General features: G+C 35.9%; 3 protein-coding genes across 5 annotated transcripts; 2 read left to right on the top strand and 1 right to left on the bottom strand.

The window, feature by feature from the left end:
* Positions 1-164: 164 nt before the first annotated feature.
* On the top strand, positions 165-7,953 carry LOC110723105. Its single transcript, XM_021902403.1, has 5 exons — positions 165-352; positions 2,724-4,714; positions 5,606-5,726; positions 6,463-6,522; positions 6,689-7,953. The coding sequence occupies exons 2-5, from the start codon at positions 3,393-3,395 to the stop codon at positions 7,649-7,651; spliced, it is 2,466 nt and encodes an 821-aa protein (XP_021758095.1). The 5' UTR covers positions 165-352; positions 2,724-3,392; the 3' UTR covers positions 7,652-7,953.
* Positions 7,954-9,245: 1,292 nt separating this feature from the next.
* LOC110723104 (dnaJ homolog subfamily B member 4-like) lies at positions 9,246-11,594 on the bottom strand. Its single transcript, XM_021902402.1, has 3 exons — positions 11,063-11,594; positions 10,270-10,682; positions 9,246-9,840 (listed from the first exon to the last, which is right to left on the bottom strand). Exons 1-3 carry the CDS (start codon positions 11,225-11,227, stop codon positions 9,402-9,404), a joined length of 1,017 nt encoding a protein of 338 aa, XP_021758094.1. The 5' UTR covers positions 11,228-11,594; the 3' UTR covers positions 9,246-9,401.
* A 5,877-nt stretch (positions 11,595-17,471) lies between these two features.
* On the top strand, positions 17,472-23,012 carry LOC110723102 (RNA polymerase sigma factor sigA-like). 3 transcript variants are annotated; one of them, XM_021902398.1, is made up of 11 exons: positions 17,472-17,819; positions 18,883-19,542; positions 19,940-20,138; positions 20,241-20,333; positions 20,704-20,832; positions 21,081-21,134; positions 21,238-21,315; positions 21,643-21,705; positions 22,191-22,303; positions 22,517-22,624; positions 22,719-23,012. In XM_021902398.1, the coding sequence occupies exons 2-11, from the start codon at positions 18,890-18,892 to the stop codon at positions 22,834-22,836; spliced, it is 1,608 nt and encodes a 535-aa protein (XP_021758090.1). In that variant the 5' UTR covers positions 17,472-17,819; positions 18,883-18,889; the 3' UTR covers positions 22,837-23,012. The 3 variants fall into 3 exon arrangements, with proteins under 3 accessions (XP_021758090.1, XP_021758089.1, XP_021758091.1); XM_021902397.1 differs by having other exon boundaries at positions 17,476-17,819; positions 18,804-19,542; XM_021902399.1 differs by having other exon boundaries at positions 17,482-17,819; positions 18,804-19,542; positions 22,517-23,012.
* The last annotated feature ends 189 nt before the right edge of the window (positions 23,013-23,201 follow it).

The raw sequence follows: 23,201 nt of genomic DNA, 5'->3' as shown, positions 1-23,201 counted from the left end.
CAATTAATATAATCAGCTAGTCAAAATTAGCTAATATAATAAGATTCAGCTTTCAGCTTTAATCTATTCACCAAACACGACCACTTTTTTTTTTATCAAAAATATAAAGCTAGAGCTTGTAATAATACAAAGACAATAATAAATTGATTTTTCATGAAAAATTAAAAGGTCAGAAATTAACACAAATTGTAAACTCCTGGAACAAAAATCTCAACAGTAAAAGCTTTCTCTTTCTTTCTTATCTCTCATTTTTTAGGGTTCTAGCTTCTTCTCTCACTTTCTCTCTCCTTTTCCCCAAATTTCATTCTCCTTCTTCTTCTTCGACTTCACTTTGGGAAAAATCATTCTATCGGTAAGCATTTAAACCTAATTTATCCATCAATTCGCTTTCAATTTTATTGCTTTTCAATGATAATTTTTCGATTTTTAGTTTAAATTTGATTATTTTGTTGATTCGATTCGATTTCAGCTATATTTCGGTTTTATTTCAGAATACTTTTCGATTATTAGGGTTTTTCGGGATTGAATAATGCAATTTATGAAATGCGAAGTATTATTTATTGGTCCTTAATTTGACCGGATGACGGTATTTTGATTTGGGTTTTTATTTTTAATTATGTTTTGTGAGGTTGTTGTGCTGTAATTTTGAATTTGAATATGGTTTTATTTATCGAGGGGATGGTTTTTTCAATGTTTTGTAGCCTAATTGGAAGAAAAGGCGATTGCTTGTTTGCTGAAATTAGGGTTTTTGAGGTTTGGTAGTTGAATATATAGCTCGCAATTTTTTGGGGTGATTGTTAATTGCTGTTTTCTGGAATTGAAACATTGGTAGATTGAGGTTTTAAGACATTGGTGTTCTTCAGTGAATTAGGGTGTTTTAACATTTGAAGTTATAGCTTGTAATTAAATAAATCTTGGTATTTGATGTTTATGTGAACAGAAGTACATAAAGTATGAAGAATTGCCATTTCAAGGTATTGGTGTTCTTCAGTGAATTAGGGTATTTGAAGTTATGTCTAGAAGCAAAATTACAATTGTTAAAGTTATTGGTATATGTCTTTTTCTGGAATTGAAATATATTTAGAATTTGATTATCAAGGTATTTGTGCTCTTCAGTGAATTAGGGTATTTGAAGTTATAATCGTGAATGAAAGGTACTTGTTACGGTGACTGGTACTTTTTTTTTTTCTAGAATTGGAGCAAATTCAAATTTGGGTTTTAAGGTATTGGTATTAAGCTTGACTTGATTTAAGAATGTTGTCTCGTTCATGTGTCCTTAAATCAGGTATTTTGAGGTGGGATGCTTAGATCCTTAATCTATTTTTTTTTCCTTTTGTAATTTCCTTTTATAATGAATTGTAACTCCTTTAATAGTGTGAAGAATCGCCATTTTCTTCCAAATAAATGGAATATGCAGCGGTATCTCTGTATGTGTGATATAACATTATCCACACCTTTGATAAAATACACCATTGTGTTAGATTACCCGATTCCCCCCCCCTATACTTTTTAGTACATTGACCTTTTTCCTCCTCACCAAAACATTACATATTTTTGAATGATTTCTAGCTATTTAGCTTATATGACTTTGTTTCTTAGCTCTCACCTTTGTAGTTATGATTGAAGATTTGAAGCAATTTTAGCTTACTGACTGTTGTAAATAAAACAGGTCCTGACAATATTCCATGGTCTTGAAAAATTAGCGTGCCTCATTTAGAAACTTAAGATATATCATATACTTCCTCCGTTTTCTTTTAGATGCAACACACACTTTTTCACGGTATTTAAGAAGTGTGGGGTTCACATGATATAATACACTTTAAAATGGGATGAGTGGTTGTTAGGAGTGTAATTTAGTGGGCCATGTGCTTTAAATAAGGGAAATAGTATAGTTTTTCCCTAAAGTAACTTTCCTTTTATAGTGTGTTGCAAGTAAAAGAAAACGGAGGAAGTATATTTTTAAGAAAGCACTGTACCCAGTGTTCTAGGTAGGGGTGTATTTCTTTTTTTTTTTTTTTTTTTTTTTTTTTTTTTTTTTTTTTTTTGGTGAGAAGTTAAGTAATTCAGCATATGAAGTTTGTGGCTTTGTGCCCTTCTGTAGGCACAAGCACAATGCCCATTAATCCTATTTATTAAGATCTCTAGACATTGTGCTTTTACTAAAGGTGGGGATTAACTAGATGACAAGCTTCATGCATTATGTGCTCTACTCGCAATATTTTAAACAGCCAAACAGGTAATCTTATCAACAAATGTATCGACTAGTGTGATTGTACGGGCTTTTAGTTTTATTTATAAGTAGATTTTCTTTCTCAAAGTATCTGTATGTCTTGTCTGTTAATGCTTATAGTTTTCATGTGTTTGCACTTTAGCTGCTTGCTCTATAGTAGGTACTTGGTTTACTGCTTCAGATCCCAGTTTCAGCCTAAATATTTTATGAATATAATTAAGATTTAAACACATGCAAGGAAAGAACTAATCATGAATAGTTCATTTATAAGTAAATTGGGAGGGAACAGATTTAGCAAAGTTCATCAATGAATTACATTATGGATGCATCTTGCATGGGTTCAATTTCTGTTGTCCACCCAAATGATGCCTGTGACCAAGCTCTTTGTAGAACTATTTCTATTTTAGCTGTTTTGTTGATTTGATTATTTTTTTCTTTATGTAACTTACAAATATACATAGTTCTGATAAGTATTATGTTTTTGTCTTTGCAGACTGCCCTTCATCATTCCAGTGGCAAACTTGGATTTACTGTTGTGAAGCACAAATTGCACATCTGTTTATATGCTAGCCCAATATGTTGAATACTCTCGTCTCAGGGCAGTTATCTCTACCAACGTTGCCTGATAGTCAGATGAGTCGTTTGAATTCAATTATGAGCAGAGCTGATTCCTCAATTTCAGAATCATTAGAGGGAGCAGTTGAACCTTTGAACAGCAAAATAACATCAACATCTGGTAATATGCATGAGCAATTTGAGTATGTGCCAACTAATATGGGTATGCACCCTAATTCAGGCCAATCAGAATTGTTAGTTCCAAGTAAGCGGAAGGCGACAACTGAACCAATACCTGATAATTGGGATTTACAAAAGATTGCTTCTAACAAGAGAGCTGCTCCACTGGGGTCAAATGCTAAAGGTCATAGTGTGTCTTCTGCTATAAATAAAAAACCTATGCCAAACACATCAAAGATTAGTGCTTCTGGTAAAAAAGTGATGCACTTGGATTCTTTTGTGAATAAGTCTCAGTCAACTGTTTCAAAAAAAAAATTCACAGCCAGAAGTCTCTCCAAAAAGCCAGGGAGAGTCATATGATTCTGTTAGGGCCAAGCTGAGGGAATCTTTAGCTTCTGCGCTGGCCCTGGTTACCTCAGATGGAAAGATGAAGACAGAAATTGAGGTTGAAGCAAATACTCAGGAGGGCTTAAAAGAGCATAAACCTTTAGTTTGTGAATCAAGTGCTGGAGCTGCTAACATGGAGCTCAAGGGTGAAGATTCTAGTACCTCTGGCATTCTTACTGATGGGTGCAATGATGACAAGAAAGTATCACTGGGAATCCATTTAAAAGGAACATGTAGTGATGACAATCAGGCATGGAGCTTTATGGGAACAGAATTTCATTCTGATCCCATGTTAGCTGGTGATGATTCACTGTTTAGTGATGGCCTGTTTTTCAAAGATGATCTTTTGCAGGGGAATGGTCTTTCATGGGTTTCAGATACTTCGCATATATCAAACTTTAATGAAGTTGACAATATTGTGACGTCTGATGCGATGCGTGAGGATGTAAATTTTAATGTTAAGGAGAAAACAATTCAGTCTCCAGATTCTCTTGCCTTTGAAATCGAAACAGAGCTTTTCAAATTATTTGGTGGTGTAAATAAGAAATATAAAGAGAAGGGAAGATCACTGTTGTTCAACTTGAAAGATCGTAATAATCCTGAGCTGCGAGAAAGGGTTATGTCAGGTGATATACCTCCTGATCGTCTATGTTCAATGACAGCAGAGGAGCTAGCTTCGAAAGAACTTTCAGAGTGGCGAATTGCGAAAGCAGAAGAGCTTGATCAGATGAAAGTCCTTCCTGATTCTGATGTTAATATGAGGCGCTTGGTGAAGAAAACTCACAAAGGTGAATACCAAGTGGACTTCGACCCTGATAACAGTGCTTCTGAGGAAATTTCACCTGAAATTAGTGCGTCTTCTCAAAAGCGTTCAAAGACCATTGGGTCTGATGCACGCCCTCCTAAAGTTGCACCAACCAAGGTAGAACAGTATGATCAGTGTGAGTTTACTATACCTAATGATGGTGCTGATATGCAAGGACTAATGGTTGATGATATGAAAGATCTTCCTCCTATTGTATCCTTGGATGAATTCATGGAGTCACTTAATAAAGAGCCACCATTTGAGAATTTACCAGTTGATTCTAGGACATCCACCCTTGAGGTGGATAAGGAAACCTCGGAGGTGGGCTTTGAATCCAGGTCGCCCGAAGAGCCTTTGAAACAACCTGTGACGAACTCTCAGAAAACGGAACAAGTTAGAGAGGAAAGCAAACTTACAGAAGCCAATAAGAAATTATCTGACAGTCAGAAGGAATTAGTTAAGAATCCTGTTCATCTTCCCAAGCAAGAAAGTGTTTGGGAGGGACAACTCCAGCTTAATATATCCTCCATGGCCAACTTTGTTGCCTTGTACAAAAGGTTGGCTTCTCATTCTGTTCAGATGTTTTTTTCTTTCTTATTGGTGTCTCAATCTTAGTTGTATTGCATCCAATTCTATTTTTTTCATCCATAATTTGGATGATTGATGATACTCATGATAGTATTATTATTATTATTATTTTTTTTTTTTTATATGAAACCATTTAATAGTGCAACTGTCCTTTTTGGAGATGAATATGGTAAAGATTTTTTAATACTAAATACTTTGCATGGTTCTTTGCACTGATTAATTTGCCAATTCTAAAATGAGCTTTTTAACCAGTAAATGTAGCTATTACAAGTTTTTTGCCTGATTTATGTCCTGCCAAACCATATATTTAAAGGATATGCTACATGGGTTAGTTGCTTTAAGAAACACTGATTATCTCTACATGTCTAGATTCTCTGCTTTATTAAGCCTCTGTTTGAGTTTTGTCACTGCACATCTGTATGGCTGTCCTGCAAGATGGCAGTCATGTGATTACAATTACATCTGAACTGATGTTGTTGGTAGATCCAAGTGTACTTTATGTTTGGTTTCTTTTTGACATCTTGTCTTCCGGGAATGTGCGGTGAGGAGCTTGAACCAACAATGGGGCTGGGAATGAAGCTGCACATACTATGGCTTATCTTAGTCTAATACATTAAACTCAACTAGAATTTGGGTAGAAGGTTGTTCTTTTGTACTTGATGATGTCATTGTCATTGTCTTTTGCTTAGCTAATAATAATAATTAGTTGCCTAAGCTGTTTAACCTACCCCCCGCCCCCCCTCTCCAATGTTCCATCCCATATTTTCCAGTACCTGTTTTTCTCATGAATGTGTGGTTAACGCTGAAAAAATTTCTAAGTTGTGATTTAACTGATCCTAGTTATTCTTATATGGTTGCAGTGGTGAAAAAGCCAATACTAAAGAGTGGGCAGGTTTCTTTGACATCAAGGGTCGGGTTAGGCTTGATGCATTTGATAAGTTCTTGCAAGCGCTTCCGATGTCCAGGAGCCGGGCAATTATGGTATATTCCAAGCTCTTTTTCTTAGGCAACTTTGCCTTTTTTTTGCTTGACATGTCTTTTAATATCTGTATATTAAGTTTTCTTTCACTGCAAAAGCAAGATAAACAGAAATGTGTTTATCAAAATAAAAGCAGAGCGTGTATTAGGCTTGTAGCAAATTCTTTAGGGATTTGCTCCTGCTCTTAGATTGCCGAGGTTTAATGCTGTTTGCTAGAGATGCCTGGTTAAGTTTATTATACTTGCGCTGATTTCATGCTGTCTCATTATTCCTTCGTTTGACCTGAGTCTTTAGGTCTTTGGCTTCAAAGAAACAGTTTTTTTGTCATGAGCTTTTGCTCAAAATTATGTGGTGTATAGGCATTTCTCTTTCAGAAAAGTTGATTCCAGATAGTTTCAATGTCTTGTATGCCTGACTAAGACAATTGCTTCTAGAAGTAGATGTTTGTGTGACCTTTCTGTTAAAACCACCAACTTTCCAGCCCCCTTTATTAATTATATATTCCTTATTTATTTGGAGGGCTTTGTTTTTTTTTTTGGTGGTGTGTGGGGGGGGGGGGGGGGGGGGGTGGGCGTCAATATCAACTCTTGTAGACAGCTCTCCAAAGGCTTATGTTGAAATAACTGAAACTGCACTTTTGTAATCTTTGGTGTTGTTTACCCAAATATAACCTGTGCTGTATAATCTGTCAAAAACTGTTTGATGGTAATAATGTCATGTTTTCTTTTTATTTGCTAGGTGTCGCATTTTGTATTTAAGGAAGGTGCTATGGATAGTGAACGCTCCGATCTTGTTGAGGTACTAATATTTTCTGCCATCCTTTTGACTCCCAGCATTTTCTTAACTCAGGCTGTGGGTCTCCTTTGCTAATTGCCACTCCCTCCCTCTTCTCTTAGGATAGTTTGTCCAACAAGGCCATAACAACTTTAATTTTATATACTCACCTACTCTGTATTTCTTGCAGTTGGTTGATTCTTACATAGCGGATGAGCGATTGGGATTTGCAGAGCCTGCTCCAGGAGTGGAGCTCTACCTGTGTCCCCCACGCACAAAAACAGTTGATATGATAATCAATCATCTTCCTAAGAGTTACACTGAAAAATTAAATGATGTCGATGATGGCCTAATTGGAATTGTTGTATGGCGAAAAGTTCAAATAACACCACCTGTGATTTCACCGAACTCCTTGTCTCATCAGAAACAAATGACTAAAAATCACACTGGAGGCCAAAATGCTGTAAATGATGATAGGAACAGGACTAATGTTGGTTTTGCCCCTAGAAGTGCCCCCTCTCTCCTTATTCTCTCTAAACCCCCCCAACCCGATGAAGATGATGATGATGTGCCTCCTGGATTTGGCCCTCCTGGTCACCGGGAGGATGATGATTTACCAGAGTTTAACTTCTCTAAGGGGCCTAACCTGCCCTCACCACACCCTAAACCGAATGCTGTCCCAAGTCATGGGACAGTTTCTCGGCATCATAATCTTCTTCGGGCCCCGGCTCGGCAGGTTGACCAAATGAGAGAATTGATTCAGAAATATGGACAAAATGGTACGAGTAGTGGTAGTGGTGGTGGAATACCCACAGAACCCTGGAATGATGATGACGATGATATACCTGAATGGCAACCACAAGCATCTCACCCAGTACCACTAGTACCAGCACCCCAACCTATCCAAAATCCTGCATTGGCCCCACATATGGCACATTATCAGACATTTCAGCGGCCGCCTTGGCCTCCAGTTGTACAGCCTATCCAACCTCTTCAGCCACCTATGAGTGTGCAGCAGCAGGGAGCATGGTGGCCTTACGGTGCTAACAATATAGGAAGCTTACCTAGTGGACAGTTTAATGGGGCGCCTGGTTCTGGTCACCTAGCCAGGGATTGGAGAACCAATAATGGTTCTAATAACAAGGGTTTTTGAGTTTTATTTCGACTTGTAAATAATAAGGTTTTATTTTCTTTTTGTACTAGTTTTAGAAGTCTTGCACGTCTATAGACTTAGACGTAAATGTAGACATAGGTTCATCTTTGTATGTCCTGTTAGTGGGTTGTACAACTAAGGTTTTATTTTTTTTCATGTACTTTTAGCTTTCTTTCGGAGCTAGACGCTACTTGATCTACAAGAGCCATAAGGAACAAAATAGCCACATTAAATGAATACTCCCTCTGTTCCCTTTTGTACCGATATTATTGACAAATTTGACATAAATTGGCTCTAGTTTAGTGGTTAATCTATTTTAGTACCATTTTGAAGGATAAATTATGATCTTTATGAAATATACGATTATCTATTATTTCGTAGTAATAGGGCCATTATAAATTTTGAAAACCAACCTGCAAAAGCTAACGAACGTCTCGGGGGCGTTGGATAAGCTAGCTAAAAGTAGAAATATTAAATTAAAAAGAACATTAATTACGTCGATCGACGCGTGATTTTGTCATGCTTTCCCAAATTAATACCATTTTAGGCAGTATTCTAAATGCTTATCCAACACCCCAGGGACGTTCGTTAGCAAGATCCTTTATATATTAGCCTTTCTCGTTAGAATCATTACTCAAAAATATAAACCTTGTGAATTTGAATCTCTTTTTGATTACATGATTTATTTAGGTTAATATTTGAGCTGTACTTGAAATTATTAATTTTTTTTAAAAATAACTCAATTGGAACCAATTGATTCATCACCAAAATATGACATGAACAAATCAAACCCAATCTGTACAACTCATGCATCACTTCTACATGTATGCAAGTGCTTTTAGAAGTTCATTATATCTGTAAAATGCGTTAAACCTTTTCTTTTAAAAATCACTATGTTAAAACAGTGGTAATCACTTTCTTCAATTTGTCTTTTACAACCCTTGTTTCCAAGAGTAAAGCAAATGTCCTAGTTTGGTGTTGTTTTGTTGCTCATAATAGTAGTTGCATTGGCTTTGTATCAAAACTATATGCTAATATTACGCGCGTATTCTCTATGATTAATCTCGTTGATAAAAATGCAACAAGAAAATGGTCATGAATAATGTATTACGGTTTTAAGGGCCATAAAATGATACATGAATAATGGATTACGGTTTTGAATGTTTTTTTTTAGAGTTTTAGGGTTTATATTGATTTTGGCTCTGTTACCATGTCAAATTAGAGGAGATAATTAGAGATAAAGATTTTTTGTGTCTTATATTAGAGAGGATAATAATATATTTATACAACCTAAGGGTAAAGATCAGGGCTTAACATCAGCCCATTAGCTATACATGATACAAGGTTTACAAATAACAAGGTAATTGTGTTCAAACAAGCATTGGGTGAAATTGGCAAATTATCATTAGGCTAATAATTTACCCTTTTAAATACAGGGGTAGCTACTTAAACATGAAAAAACCACATACTTCGTATTTATGAAATTAGATGCAAATATGCAATAAATTGGAAAAACAACACTATATATACATATATAATTTGAGTTATTATGATGCAATATTGGTTCTACTTTCAACTAACATAGCTCCTAGAATGTAGATTCTACAAAATTTCTCCCTTGGTTTCCTTGAAAAATCGATAGCCATGAAGAGATGGGTAAAAAATAGACAGTATGAGTAGTAGAACTTTCAGATTACAGAAAAGGTGTGATTTATAAAGATGTTACAAAATTATACAACAAGATTGATCATTAGTTGTTAAAAGCGCGTTTTAAGGCCTTTTTCTGTTCTGAAGTCAATTTAGTAGGGAACTTGATCTCAAACTTGATTCTCATATCACCTACATTTTTAGGATCTTTCGGTATAGGCATCCCTTCCTTAGAAATTACGAGCTCATAGTCCGGCGTGATCATGTCTTTAACTGGTATGGAGAGGTTACGACCATCTAATGTAGTAATCTTCACCATAGTCCCTCCAATGGCCTCTGCCAAAGTCACCTTCTGAGTCATGATCAAATCGTTGTTGTCTCTAATGTACACGTCGTGTGGTTTCTCATCGATGACAAAAACTAGATCTGCTGGAAGCTGGTTTGGCTTTTCATTTCCCTTATCAGGAAATGTGATCTTTGTCCCCTTTTTCCAACCAGGCTTTACTTCGATTGTCAGTATTTCTGTTTCGGGTACTTGACCTCTGATTTTGGTTCCAACAGACAAATGAATATGTTAGTATAAAAATCAGTTTTAATCAATAACGATCTCTTTAATTCATAACCATTAGTTGAAGAGAACAAGACCTAAAGTAATATACTCGAAAACATATGGAATGGTAAGAGACTATAGTAAAAAAAAAGTCAAATGCATATCGAAAATAGATATTGAATCTTGCAAACTAATAGCATGTATAACTGTTATAAGTTGTAATTATAGGCAGATTTCTCTAGGAAAGGCATATCACTCGAAAACAAGGCAAACAAAAAAGAATCAACTACTTGTTAAACTCTGCCTATATAACTTTTTAGTCGCAACAGTCTAATTACTGTTGTCGTAACTAAAAGTGAACGGAGGAAGTATATAACAACAACGCAAGTAAAAGTTGCACAAAATGGGAAATGTACCATACCCATTAGCGTCGATTACTGTCCTAGAGATCTTCATCTTTCGGGTTGATCCGGTATACAACTCTTCTAGGGTGCAGGGCAGCTTATTTTCAATAGGAGGCGGTTTCTTAGGCAACACAGTTGTTGTACCGCCTTCACTATATGTTCGATGCATATTCTCAGTCCCACTAAATGCTCCACCTTCACCATATGAATATCTTTTTCTGGCTCTTCCACCAGTACTTGGTGATGATCCAAACTCGAAAGGACTTGTACCGAAAAATTCAGCAAAAATATCCTCTGCACTTCTAGGATTGAACCCAGTTTTGCTGCTTCCGTAGGGAGATCCACCCCCAGAGCCCGGGGGTGGCATGTCCTTTAGCCCTTCTTCGCCGTGTTGGTCATAGAATTGTCGCTTTTGTTCATCACTCAGAACCTGAAACAACCTAGTGTTATTCCTCTAAAGATAACCATGTATACAAAACACAATGTTCGTAGAAGAATATTAAGTGAGATCTTGTTAGATTCGTCTCAAGGTTACAGACGTACCTTTAAAATCATAAAAAAACAAAAGGGTAAAACTTAAAAGAACTCAATTTGATCTCCACAATTACTTACACAAGAATTCTTCATAAATGCAAATACATAAATGTTGAACAATGTTTTCATAATCAAGATCAAATATTTCTTTAATACCTTAAATTATATTTGCATAATTACCTAACTTAAATCAAAATTTTTACCTAAGGACCCAATTTCCAATCATAAAAAGGGTTAATAAAAAAAATTAAGGATTAAATTACAAAAATTAATTACCTCATAAGCTTCAGAAATTTGCTTGAATTTGGCCTCAGCTTCTTTCTTATTAATGGGATTTTTATCAGGATGCCATTTCATTGCCAATTTTCGGTATGCCTTTTTTAAATCATCATCTGTTGCATTTTTATCAACCTGTAACACATTGTAATAATCCACCCCCATTTTAATTAGTTCTTTTCCTCATAAAAACCAAGAAATATTTCAATTTTCTGCACAAATTTTAAACTTTGAATAAATCCTGTATTCAAAGTTTTAATCTTTTTGAAGAGTAAATTACAAAAATAAGTAACAGGAACTTTAAAATTTCAGGGAAATTACAGGAGGAAATAGTAGAAGGAAAATTTAGCATGTTTTTAATTTTTTTTCATAATTTTAATGTCATGAGGAAGATGATGATGCACAATTTTCGGGAAAATATTTAAAAATTAGGTAGTTATGCCAGGTCATCGTGTAACAACTAACTTGAACGCCACTACCACAAAACTTTCATATGATGTCAGCATATCACCTTTTTTTTTTTTTTTTTTTTTTTTTTAAGGAAAAGTTAGTGCTTAATTAAATTAAAATAGCATCCGCAAATACATACGGGGAAATCTCGCTAGGGGCGTGATTTTCTCAACATTGTTCATCACCGAACGGCACTAACTTAGCTAAGTGATGGGCTACATAATTCCCATCCCTTTTGACATGAGACCAATTGAGAAAAGTAAAACAACTACTAATAGAAACCAAATCAACTAACACACTGTCAACTAAACTCAAAGAGAACTAGTTCTTTTGCATTCTGGTCACTAGAATCTGGGAGTCCGATTCGATGATCACACTATCAAGACCATATTCTTTTGCCTTCTTAACACCAAAGATCGCAGCTCTACATTCAGCAATCAAGGGGTCCCAATGAGCCTTAACCCGACGCACTGCAGCAAATAGGACCTTCCCCTCACTGTTCCTAGCCACAGCCCCCATTCCAATCCATCCTTCTTCACTGACCGAAGCATCCACATTGATTTTTACAACATCAGCAGGAGGTGGCGACCACACAACTCGTCCAGCTTGCTCGGGGCTCTTGCGTGACCCATATATTTTCTCAGAATACAGACCAAAATCAAACACCATTTTACTCAATCTGTTGAGTATCAAGTCCTCAGGCTCGCTTTCCTGATCAAACACCCAATTGTTTTGTCTGTACCAGATGAACCACGCTAGAAAAAGGGAGCGTTGATAAATATCTTCACTCAACTCCTTTGCCCAAAACGTCAAGATTTCAGCAAATAAAACTCTCAATTTCACCATAGCAAAGAGCAGCTGCACAACCACTCCGAACCCAGAGCTGGGCAGAGGAGGGGCAAGCAATGATGGCATGAGTGACTGACTCGTTTGTACCACACCATGGACAACGAGGGTCAGCCGTTAAGTGCCGATAAGCAAGGGTCCCTTTTGTAGGGAGAGAGTCCGAACAGCATTTCCATATATAGGAAATGTCTGACTTTCGGTGTAACCTTGGCTTTCCAAATTTCGAGCCAACAATAATCAAAGGAATCGGTGCTGTATGATTTACCCAAGTGATAGGCAGAGCTGACCTCATAAGAACCGTGCTTCGACCAAGACCATATCAATGAATCCTCAGGTAAGCGCTCGCTAATAGGGATAGCCAACACCACCTCTTTGTCACTGTCATTAAAGACACGGTCTCTCTTGTCCAAATCCCAACATTTATCACGCTCATTAATCAAATCAGCTACAAATTGAATATCCTCATCTGGTAATCTATCACTCGAAACAAATCGATTCCCATCCTTTAGTATCCAAGGGTCATCCTAAATCTTGATGCTTTTCCCATTTCCAACTCTCCAAGCTACACCATCCAAGACAAGAGCTTTAGACGCCCAAATACTACGCCATGAGTAGCTCGAATTTGGGCCAAGAGCTGACTCAAAAATCGTAGTATGCGGATAGTATTTTGCTTTGAACACCCTGCCAAATAACGAGGATTCATTTTGCGCCAATCTCCAAATTTGCTTCCCAAGTAAGGCATCATAAAAGACCCCTAAATCTCGGAAACCCATACCCCCTAAGAATTAGGGTGGCAAAGAAAATCCCAACTCTTCCAATGCATTTTCTTTTCTTTCAAATTTGATCCCCACCAAAAGCGGGCCATCATAGAGTGGATTTCATGGATGAGAGAGATAGGAAATTTGTAAGCTCCCATTATGTAAGTCGGAATTGCTTGGATGACCGATTTCAACAAAACCTCCTTGTCGGCTCTTGAAAGAAGCTTTTCCTTCCACCCTTGAATTTTCTTCCATATACGATCTTTGACAAAGGCAAAAACTGCTTTTTTATATCTACCCACCTCCGTAGGTAGACCTAAGTATTTGGTGTGACCTTCAACCATTTCCATCCCAAGAATAGAGCTAAAGGAGACCCTTGACGGAAGCGATACACCTTTACTAAAAGAGACCTCCGACTTTTCAAGATTAATTTTTTGCCCGGAAGTTGCTTCATATTTGTTAAGAATATTAACAATGATTGAACATTCCTGTCGGGTGGCTCTAGTAAAGAGAAGACTATCATCTGCAAAGAAAAGATGAGTAATCTTAGGGTCGTTTCTGCTAGCCTTTACTCCATGAATCTCCTTTCTCTCCGAAGCCAAATGTAGCATTATAGAAAGAACATCTATCCGCAACCAAGATGAACAGGTATGGGGAGATCGGATCTCCTTGACGCAGCCCCCTTGAAGGAATAATAGTATCTGACGGCTCCTCATTTATTAAGAAAGAATATTGAACAGTAGACACAAATGCCATTACCGTATCGACCCAAGCACCTGCAAACCCCAACTTAGTCATAAGCCGGCGAAGGAACTCCCACTCAACCCTGTCATAGGCCTTGCTCATATCAAGCTTCATAGAGATCGTGCCCCTCCTCCCCTTTGACTTCTTCTTCATAGAATGGAACAATTCAAGAGCAATTAGGGCGTTGTCCGTCATCAACCTCTTCGGAACGAAAGCACTCTGGTTCTCAGTGACAATATTTTGAAGAAGGGGTTTTAATCTGTTCGCCATAGCCTTGGAGGCCAACTTATAAAGCACATTGCAAAGGAAGATAGGTCTGAATTGAGAGACACATGTAGGATCTTTGACCTTGGGAATAAGGGCCACATTCGTACGATTAATCACACTCGGGGAAATTCTACCAGAAATAATGCCATTAATAAAATTTGTAACATCATCACCAACAATGTGCCAATATTTCTGATAAAAAATAGCATGAAATCCATCTGGCCCCGGAGCCTTACATGGACTCATTTGAGACAAAGCAGTATAAATTTCATCTTTTGGGAAAGACCGACAAAGAGAATTGTTCATACCTTCTGAAATCAAGCACGGGACACTCTCCAATACTTCAGTCATCAAAGCCTCATCGATTTGCCCAGCCGTGAAGAGAGTATCAAAAAAATTTCGAACAATGTTCTCAATTTCTGATTTCCCAGATTTGTAAACCCCATTCTCATCATTGAGCCCGCAGATGTAGTTTTTCCTCTTTCTTTGAGAAACTTTATGATGAAAATACTTCGTATTTCGGTCCCCATCTTTGATTTCAGCAACCCTCGCACGAAGATACCAATAAGCCTCATTCTTCTCATGCAAATTATTAAGAATAGCCTCAAGACGGGAACACTCTGAGAAATTCGGATAAGGACCGCTATTATTCCGAGCTTGTTTCAAAGCATCATCAGCATCCGAAATCTTTTTGCCCAGGTTCTCAAATTCTCGTTTACTCCACCTGGATAAATCATTCGCAACAAGAGCGATTTTTTGAGGCAATTCAACGAGAGCAGACCCCTCCCATGCATTCTTTATCACTTCTTCAATTCCTTCATTGAGTAACCAACATGACTCGAACCTAAAGGCTTTCTTCTTACGGTGTGCTTTCTTCTTTGTACTACCTTCATTGTCAAGACAAATTGCCACATGATCGGATTTATACTTGGTAAGATGCTTCACTGACGCTTGATTGAACCAAGACACCCACCTTGAGCAAGCCACAAATCTATCAAGACGTTCACGCACAATAGTTTCCTTTGTCAACCCTCTTTCCCAAGTAACCCAATCTCCATCATGACCAAGATCTCTAAGACTACAATCATCAAGAGCATTTCGAAAACCGTCCATTGCTCTTTGTTCACGAGGCACACCCCCACTCTTCTCTGCAGAACTGAGGATTTCATTGAAATCACCTCCCAAAAGTACGGGAACCGGGGAGTCTAGATAGAGCTCCCTAATAAGAGTCCAAGTGTTCTCTTTCAAGGCCTTATCCGCCCATCCATACATGCCAATGAACCGCCACTTTCGACCCCCATCACCACAAATTTGGTGATCTGAGTATGAGACTAAAGAGAAATCAACACCGTCCCTCCAATAGATGCACAAGCCTCCAGCTTTTCCCCTGCTATCAACACCTTTCGCATTTACAAAGCCTAATTTATTTTTAAAATTTTCAGTCCGTCTGCTGTCAATCATGGTTTCATGTCAGCATATCACCTTAAATAAATTAGTATATCCTCTCATAATCACTTGCCCCTCTATTGTGTGTGTTACCTCGCTTTTATATTTTTATTAATCGTCGCATGCATATTAGTACTCCCAAACTCTATCGCCAAAAGACGAGAATGCCCCTTGATTGGGATTCAGACGCTCATTTGTATTGTTTTGTGCTCAAAAGCCCGTTCCGCAAGTTTGCGCTTTTGTCATCAAAAGACAAGGTAGCGCCACACGATCTAGTGTCAAAACACTTGGATTGCGAGTGTGATTGTCTTACTAAGAAAGTCCCATATTCTTCTTAGATTTTCAATTAAATTTATAATATTTTATTTTAACCGAGTAATGTATTTTTTTCCCTCAACAACACATGTTATTTTAAAACAAACAAATCCACATGCTAATAAATGAGCTATGTAGTAACTTCTATAAAAAGTACCCCGTAAATAAATGTATGAAACACTTTTATTGAAAAGTCTCAAATGTAAAAAGTAGCGAATAAATGAATTCAAATATCTCACAATTCACATAAATATTGTGTCACACATTTTTGCCTTGAAGTTGAACTTATAAGTTCCATCTAGTTCAGGGGAAAACAGGTGGTTCAAACTTCGGAAATGCATTATTTAATTTCTTAATTCTTCTTTTATGATAAGGTACTTTGATATTGAGAAAAAAATTGTCATAACCTATGATAAATAGATAGTTAAAGTGTAGCGTGTCAAAAATCAAAACATGTACTTATCGAATTAGCGAGAGTATAAATGGGCATAAATTTATTGTTTATTAATAAATTATAGATTTTTATTGTTTAAAATGGCTAATTGGCAACGATATGTAATGGGCTTTGATATATTTTGCCGGATCATGAATTCATTAATCCATTTGGATTTTGGGCTTTATATCATTTTTTTTCATATTTTTTTTTTTTGTAATTAGTGACTAGGCAGAAGAGAAGTTGATGGGTGCAAATTGGCGGGCTATGCACCACTCAAACACAGGAGCCGATATCTTGTTTAGCCAATAAGCTTGTGCCACTTACATTTATCTAGATTTTCCTCATTTCATATTAACATCTTAATTAGTTTCTCTTTTTTTTTTTTTTTTTTGAAGAAAACATCTTAATTAATTTCTAAGTAACCTTTTTATTTATTTTATTTTATTTACTTTTTTACCACTTAGCTCTAAATCCTCTAATTATATTTGTCAATTCTATTGTTTCTTGATCATGTTACTAAAATCTAAAATAATATGGAGTAATTGTTTATATAAGGAATTAGTTACTCTCTTTGTTCTTTCAATTATTTTACTTTTCGTACGTGTATATATATATATATATATATATATATATATTTTTAAAGCTTTATCTTTCTACTAGTGTAATAAATCGATTCAAACATTATAAAATTTTATAGTTAATAATCAAAACAATACGTAATATATACTTCGTAGACGATATCAATGGGGCATTAATTGCTTGATATAACATATACATGTTTTCTTGCTACGCTCTTTCATGATTTCACAATATTGCAATTGTCGTAATTAGTGGATATACTATAGCTAAGTTGCTAGGGCATCTTTAATGCCGTGGCATTAACACATACTTGTTTTAACTATAGTTCTTTGCTATATAGTACACAGAGTTTAAAATTTTCATTTAAATCGCGAATAACACTATTGCATAGGGCAAATTAGAGAAGTAGTGTGCCAAAAACCATCAATCTAATTCATGTTACAGTTGGGACATTAATTTCTCTTTTTTGCCCTATCGATATCAAAATCCTTAACCCAAGGTAAATTATAAAAGAGATAAGTTTCAAACTATCTTAACCGCATCCATGAAGTAATTACTATAATTTTCTCAGACACTTTAAAATTACTTTAAAATTAAAAATAAAACAACATTTTCCATTCCAGTCGCACACTAGAAGGTACATTTGTGTATTAAGTTGATAAACTCATTTTATCCCCCACACAAACCTTTGATACCCCATAAACGTGGACAACCTCAACCACAGAAAATAAAGAGAAAATACAACAAAAAACACACATAAAATAATCTCAATCTTCTTCTTATGCTCAATAAACCGTTATCAAACCATTACTCTTACATACACTCTCTCTCTTCTATCTCTAAACTGTGGACACACTGTGATTGAATTTTGTTAAGCTTCCAATTAACTGAATCTTGATACACTCTCAAATACAAGGTAAAAGTTTAAGTGATCATATGATAATTTATTTACCCTTTTAAATTTGTTGTTTTTTTGTTATTTTTTTGCTGGTTACAATTTAATGTTTATTGGTTTTTCAATTGCAATATGTATATTTGATTTGTTGGTTGATTTTGAAGTACCCATTAAAGAAAAATTGAAAATTTGCTGCATTAATTCGAATTTGGTTTATTGGAAATTCTGGGTTGATTCTGAAATGTGTTGTTTAAATTCTTGATGGGTGTTTAATAGTTTTGGTAGTTTTCAGAAGTATTTGTTTAAGTTATATTCTTGCATAATTTTATTTGAATAGAGCCTAAAGTTGTTTCTTTGTTTATTAATCCAATTTGATGTCAAAAATCCACTCTAGGATGAGTAAAATTCACCTGAAAGTAGAAGACTATTAACTCGAAATGAAAAAAAAAGTTACTAAACCCAAAAACCCCGAAAATTTTCGAGTTAGGATCAAGGTTGAATTGGCCAAATCTGTTGTAAACATATGGATTGATCATTAGAAATTGATTGTGGGAAAATAAAATTATGAAATTTGCTGCTGATTCTGTTCCAATTCAAGAAAGTGTAATTAACCTTATAGGCATTACAAGAATACAAGGTACTACACTATTACAGGCAGAAAAATCTACTAGTTAATTAACTTTCAAGTGTAGGAGTCATAATTTGGGAGAAAACAATTTGTATGATTGAGGAAGCAGTATTGTTGATGGGATTAGTGCTAAGTTTTCATGTTTTTTTTTAAAAGGATAGTTAAACTGTGTTCTTTCAGATTTGCACTCTACCTGAATTGGTTATATTGGCTGTGATTTTGTCTATGCATTGCGGTTGTGATTGTGGTGTTGTTGCTGCATGTTGTACTATTCTATTCTGTATCACTCTCTACCCCTCCCCACATTAGAAAGTAAAAAGTGGAGGAATAATAAATATGAAGAGAAGGCTAACGAAGAGACCTGGGGCACATTGTAGGGGAAATCCCTTGGAACAAAGTGATTCACTTGAGCTTTTGAGTTGTGCAGTCCATGTTCTGATGGTGTTGCATGTTCAGGCTTAAGATGGCCACGGCTGCTGTCGTTGGGCTTAGTGCTGGCAAAGGGCTTTTGAGCTCCTCTTTCTATTATTCTGATCTCACCGAAAGGCTCTCTTATACTACTGGGGAACCGCATCAGATTTCTTCCTCAAAGAATGTGATTGTTGCAAAAGCTAATTTTAATCACCGAGGATCATCAGTCAAGGCTCTTAAAGAATGTGTAGATGGTGCTACAATTCCTCCAATTACCGAACCATGGATTTCAAGATCTTCTCCTGTAGAAGAGGAGACTTTGGATCCTGAAACTCCACTGGAAGCTCTCCTTTTGCTTCAAAAGTCTATGCTTGAAAAGCAGTTGGAGTTATCCTTTGAACGCACTGGTATGAATGATGTGCTTAGGGAGAATAATTCTAAGGAATCACGTGTCACATCATCAGGAACCCCAGCTCGAGTACGAAGGATAAATGCTAGGAAGAGAAGTCAGGGAAAGAAGATATCCACAAAAGAAAGCAAGAAAGAGAAGCCTCTAGTGACTACTGTAAGCCCTGAGCTTCTCCAAAATCGTTCGATAGGGTATGTGAGAGGTATGACAAATGATGTATTGCTGACTCATTCCCAAGTTGTGAATTTATCTCGAAAGATTGAAGCTGGTCGATCCTTGGAGGAGCATAAAGCAAGGTAGCTAATGTTTCTACCACTAGTTGTACGATTTTTTATGGACTATAGTTTTACAAACTATTCACAATATATTTCTTGAGATGGCTAAATACATTGCTCATTGTTCCAACTCACATTTAGCTAGGCTGGAAAAAGCTTGGCATTTCCTTTTGAAGTGTACTGTTTGTAACTATTATTTCTTGAATGTTGTTCATGTCTCAGTTTGAGATAAATATAAATGTCAATGAATGTTATGATAAAAAATTGTATCCTTAGTTATTTTCAGAACAGTCTATATTAGCAATTAGCTAGGGGGTCATTGTTGCTGCTTGCAACAGTAGTTTTTTCATGTCATCTATGCTGCAACTTTTCCACTGAATTTTGAAATTTATATGGTAATCTTTCAACTGTCTTTCAGATTGAAAGAGAAACTAGGGTGTGAACCTTCTGATGAGCAACTTGCGAATTCCTTAAGGATGAACCGTGCTGAAGTAAGATCCAAACTAATTGAGTGTTCGCTGGCCAGAGAAAAATTGGCTATGAGCAATGTACGCTTGGTCATGTCAATTGCTCAAAAGTATGAGAACATGGGTGCTGACATGGCTGACCTTGTACAGGTGAGTTTCTCTCATGAACTTAGATCAGGATTTTGTCTTATCTAATGCTTCATTTAGTACATCATCGGCAGTCATTTGATATTGATCAAAAATTCAATTTAGGGTGGATTGATTGGACTACTCCGTGGAATTGAGAAGTTTGATCCCTCCAAAGGGTTCAAAATTTCAACATATGTTTACTGGTGGATACGTCAAGTAAGTGGATTACTCATGTTAGTTGCTATGTAGTTCTCCAACCCTTATTATGCTGTTCTTCGGAGAATAAGATAATCTGTTTTTTGTGATGGAAGTTGATGGAGGATAATTTAGTACACGTGTTGATTTTTCCTGTTTATCCTGGAATACATATATCTATTTAACTACTTGTACAGAAGTAATACAGAATTCTGATGAATTCAATTGTATATTATACACTTGAATACCTCTATAATCACTTTAATACCGACTTCAAGATATAGTTAATCAAAGAAGCTGTACTATCTATCTTTCATTTCTTCTGCAGGATTTACTGGCTATGTTTATATTCGCCTCTTGGTTTAACTCTAAGGTTTGACTTCTTTTTCAGGGTGTTTCCAGAGCACTGGTGGAAAATTCAAGAACTTTGAGGTTACCTACTCATCTCCATGAAAGACTAAGCTTAATTCGCAGTGCAAAAAATAAACTTGAAGAGAAAGGGATAGAACCATCAATTGATGTAAGTTCTTCTCCTTTTATGTGATGAAGAATGTTTGGAATATTTTTTGTAGTTTCGGTATATATCAGCACTTGTTCCCAGGATACTTCTGTTTATAATTAGAAGAATACAACTTGAAAAGAATCCCTTATGTTTACTAATTTTAACTAGTAACCATTTTAAACTCATTTTTTTGCAAAGAACACTTGTTACTCATTGAGTTTTTATTTTCTGTTATACATTGTGCTAACTTTCTGAACTTTTTGCAGAGAATTGCCGAATCTTTAAACTTAACTCATAAAAAAGTTCAGAATGCTACAGAGGTTAGTAAAAATCGGTTTGCTGTGATTAAAAAGTTCAGAATGTAATGTGGTATTTTTCTTGTCCTTGTTCTTATTGTTACTTATAAATTTATAATTGGCGCAGGCTGTCAGATCTGTCTTGTCACTGGACAGGGAAGCCTTCCCTTCTTTGAATGGACTCCCAGGAGAGACTTATCATAGTGTAAGTATATTCAGATAAACGATGCAGTCATTCTCTTTGTTTAGACCACAATATATTCAATTGATTTTTTCCCCCAATAAACCGAATTTTATTTAAATCTGAATTTTCACTTATTCACTAGTGTTTTTGTTAGCTGTTAGTCTTGTTACATATAATTACTCATTGTCACACATGAAAATTGATTTTTACCAATTAAGACTGCTTTTATTTTTTTTATTGAATATTAAAATTTAGTTGAAGAGTTTGATCCTTAGAGAAGTCAGTTTTTACTTTTTCTTGATTGATATATTGCAGTCATCTTAACAAATTGTTTTCCTTGGCTGTCAGTATATTGCGGATAATCGTCTCGAGAATAACCCGTGGCACGGTGTAGATGAATGGACACTCAAGGTATTGACATCAAATCTGACAATGTGTGTTGTTTCTGAAAGACCTATTTGTCCTTCTTATGTTTACAATAGTCTTAATGGCATCACCTCTAATTGATCAATCCTAAACTTTGGGTTTGACTTACTAGCTTTCCTAATTTCCTTTGTTCTAACTCATCATTTCATCTACTTAAAAAAGAAATGATAAAGGCAAAGGATAACTGTGGCTTGGTTAACTAAATTTGAGAATGAAGAGCAAATGCTTAACACTTATTTACATTTTGAACAGTTTATTTGACCTGTTCATCAATGAGAATTCTTCCAGTTTATTTACATTTTGAACAGTTTATTTGATGGAATGATGGTAATCACTAATCAGGAGTTCAGAAAGCTATCTAAAACAATCTGTAGTTAACAAAATGACTTCTAAAATCTATTCATAAGATCATTGAGATGTATACTTCCATTTTTCATAGTTATTAACAAAATGACTTCTCTTCTTTTCAGCAAGACGTAAGCAATCTTATAGACACCACACTCAGGCAACGAGAGAAAGCTATAATACGTCTTTATTATGGCCTGGATGAAAAATCTCTGACTTGGGAAGAAATTAGCAAAAGGTGAGGTGGAATATGTTAACTCTCCCTCCTCGATTCAGAGTTTTAGGCTTTGTATTCTTCAATCTTTGTGTCTCTCTTATGTTAACTATCAACTGGGTCGGAGGGAGTATGTTATTTAGGCTCAATCCCAACTTCTATATCTCATCTATTTTCTCAATTCCATACGTAACTTGATTTCAATTGCTAATTTACTTGGCATATGTTCTGTTTCAGGATTGGTTTGTCAAGAGAAAGAGTCCGGCAGGTTGGATTAGTCGCGTTGGAGAAACTAAAACTTGCTGCAAGAAAGAGAAGGATGGATGCCTTGTTGGTGAAACACTAGTATGGCATACGATTTGTAGTCTATTGTAGATCTTATTGACTGTATATATATGAAGTATATAACAGAAATGAACATCACATTCACTTCTTACAGTAAGTTGAAGTTTTTCGTCAGGGGAGGCCTACACTTGAACACTTCCTATTCTCAAGACAATTTATCCACTGTTTCTGAGATTCAACAAGATTGTTGTATAATGTATAGTTGTATGTAAGGGGGTCACTGCACAACTACTTATGCCTTCTGTATCAATACAAGATCTTTTTTCCTGATACAATAGAAGCATATTATATACTTGTATGTTTTTCTTAATACATCTGTATGATTATATACATTCTGTACTTTTCTTATCTTGATACAAAGATGGTTGGATACTTGTATGTTTTTGCATCTGCATTTGCTATTTTGTAAGATTGGGATGATTTCTTACACATTAATTTCTTTAAAGCTTCGAGTTTCAATTATTGATGTCATGCAATACGTTAGTGTGAAACAGTCTCATCTAGGTCCGCTCATAAATTAGCCTGAGAAGGTCTTCACCAAGACTTTCCGTTTAACTGTTGTAGTTTGATCCTTGGT

Source organism: Chenopodium quinoa, unplaced genomic scaffold (assembly GCF_001683475.1).
Source record: "Chenopodium quinoa cultivar QQ74 unplaced genomic scaffold, ASM168347v1, whole genome shotgun sequence".
Lineage (NCBI taxonomy): Eukaryota > Viridiplantae > Streptophyta > Magnoliopsida > Caryophyllales > Amaranthaceae > Chenopodium > Chenopodium quinoa.
The sequence above is the reverse complement of the archived record's forward strand: the minus strand, read 5'-3'. Positions and strand labels throughout refer to the sequence as shown.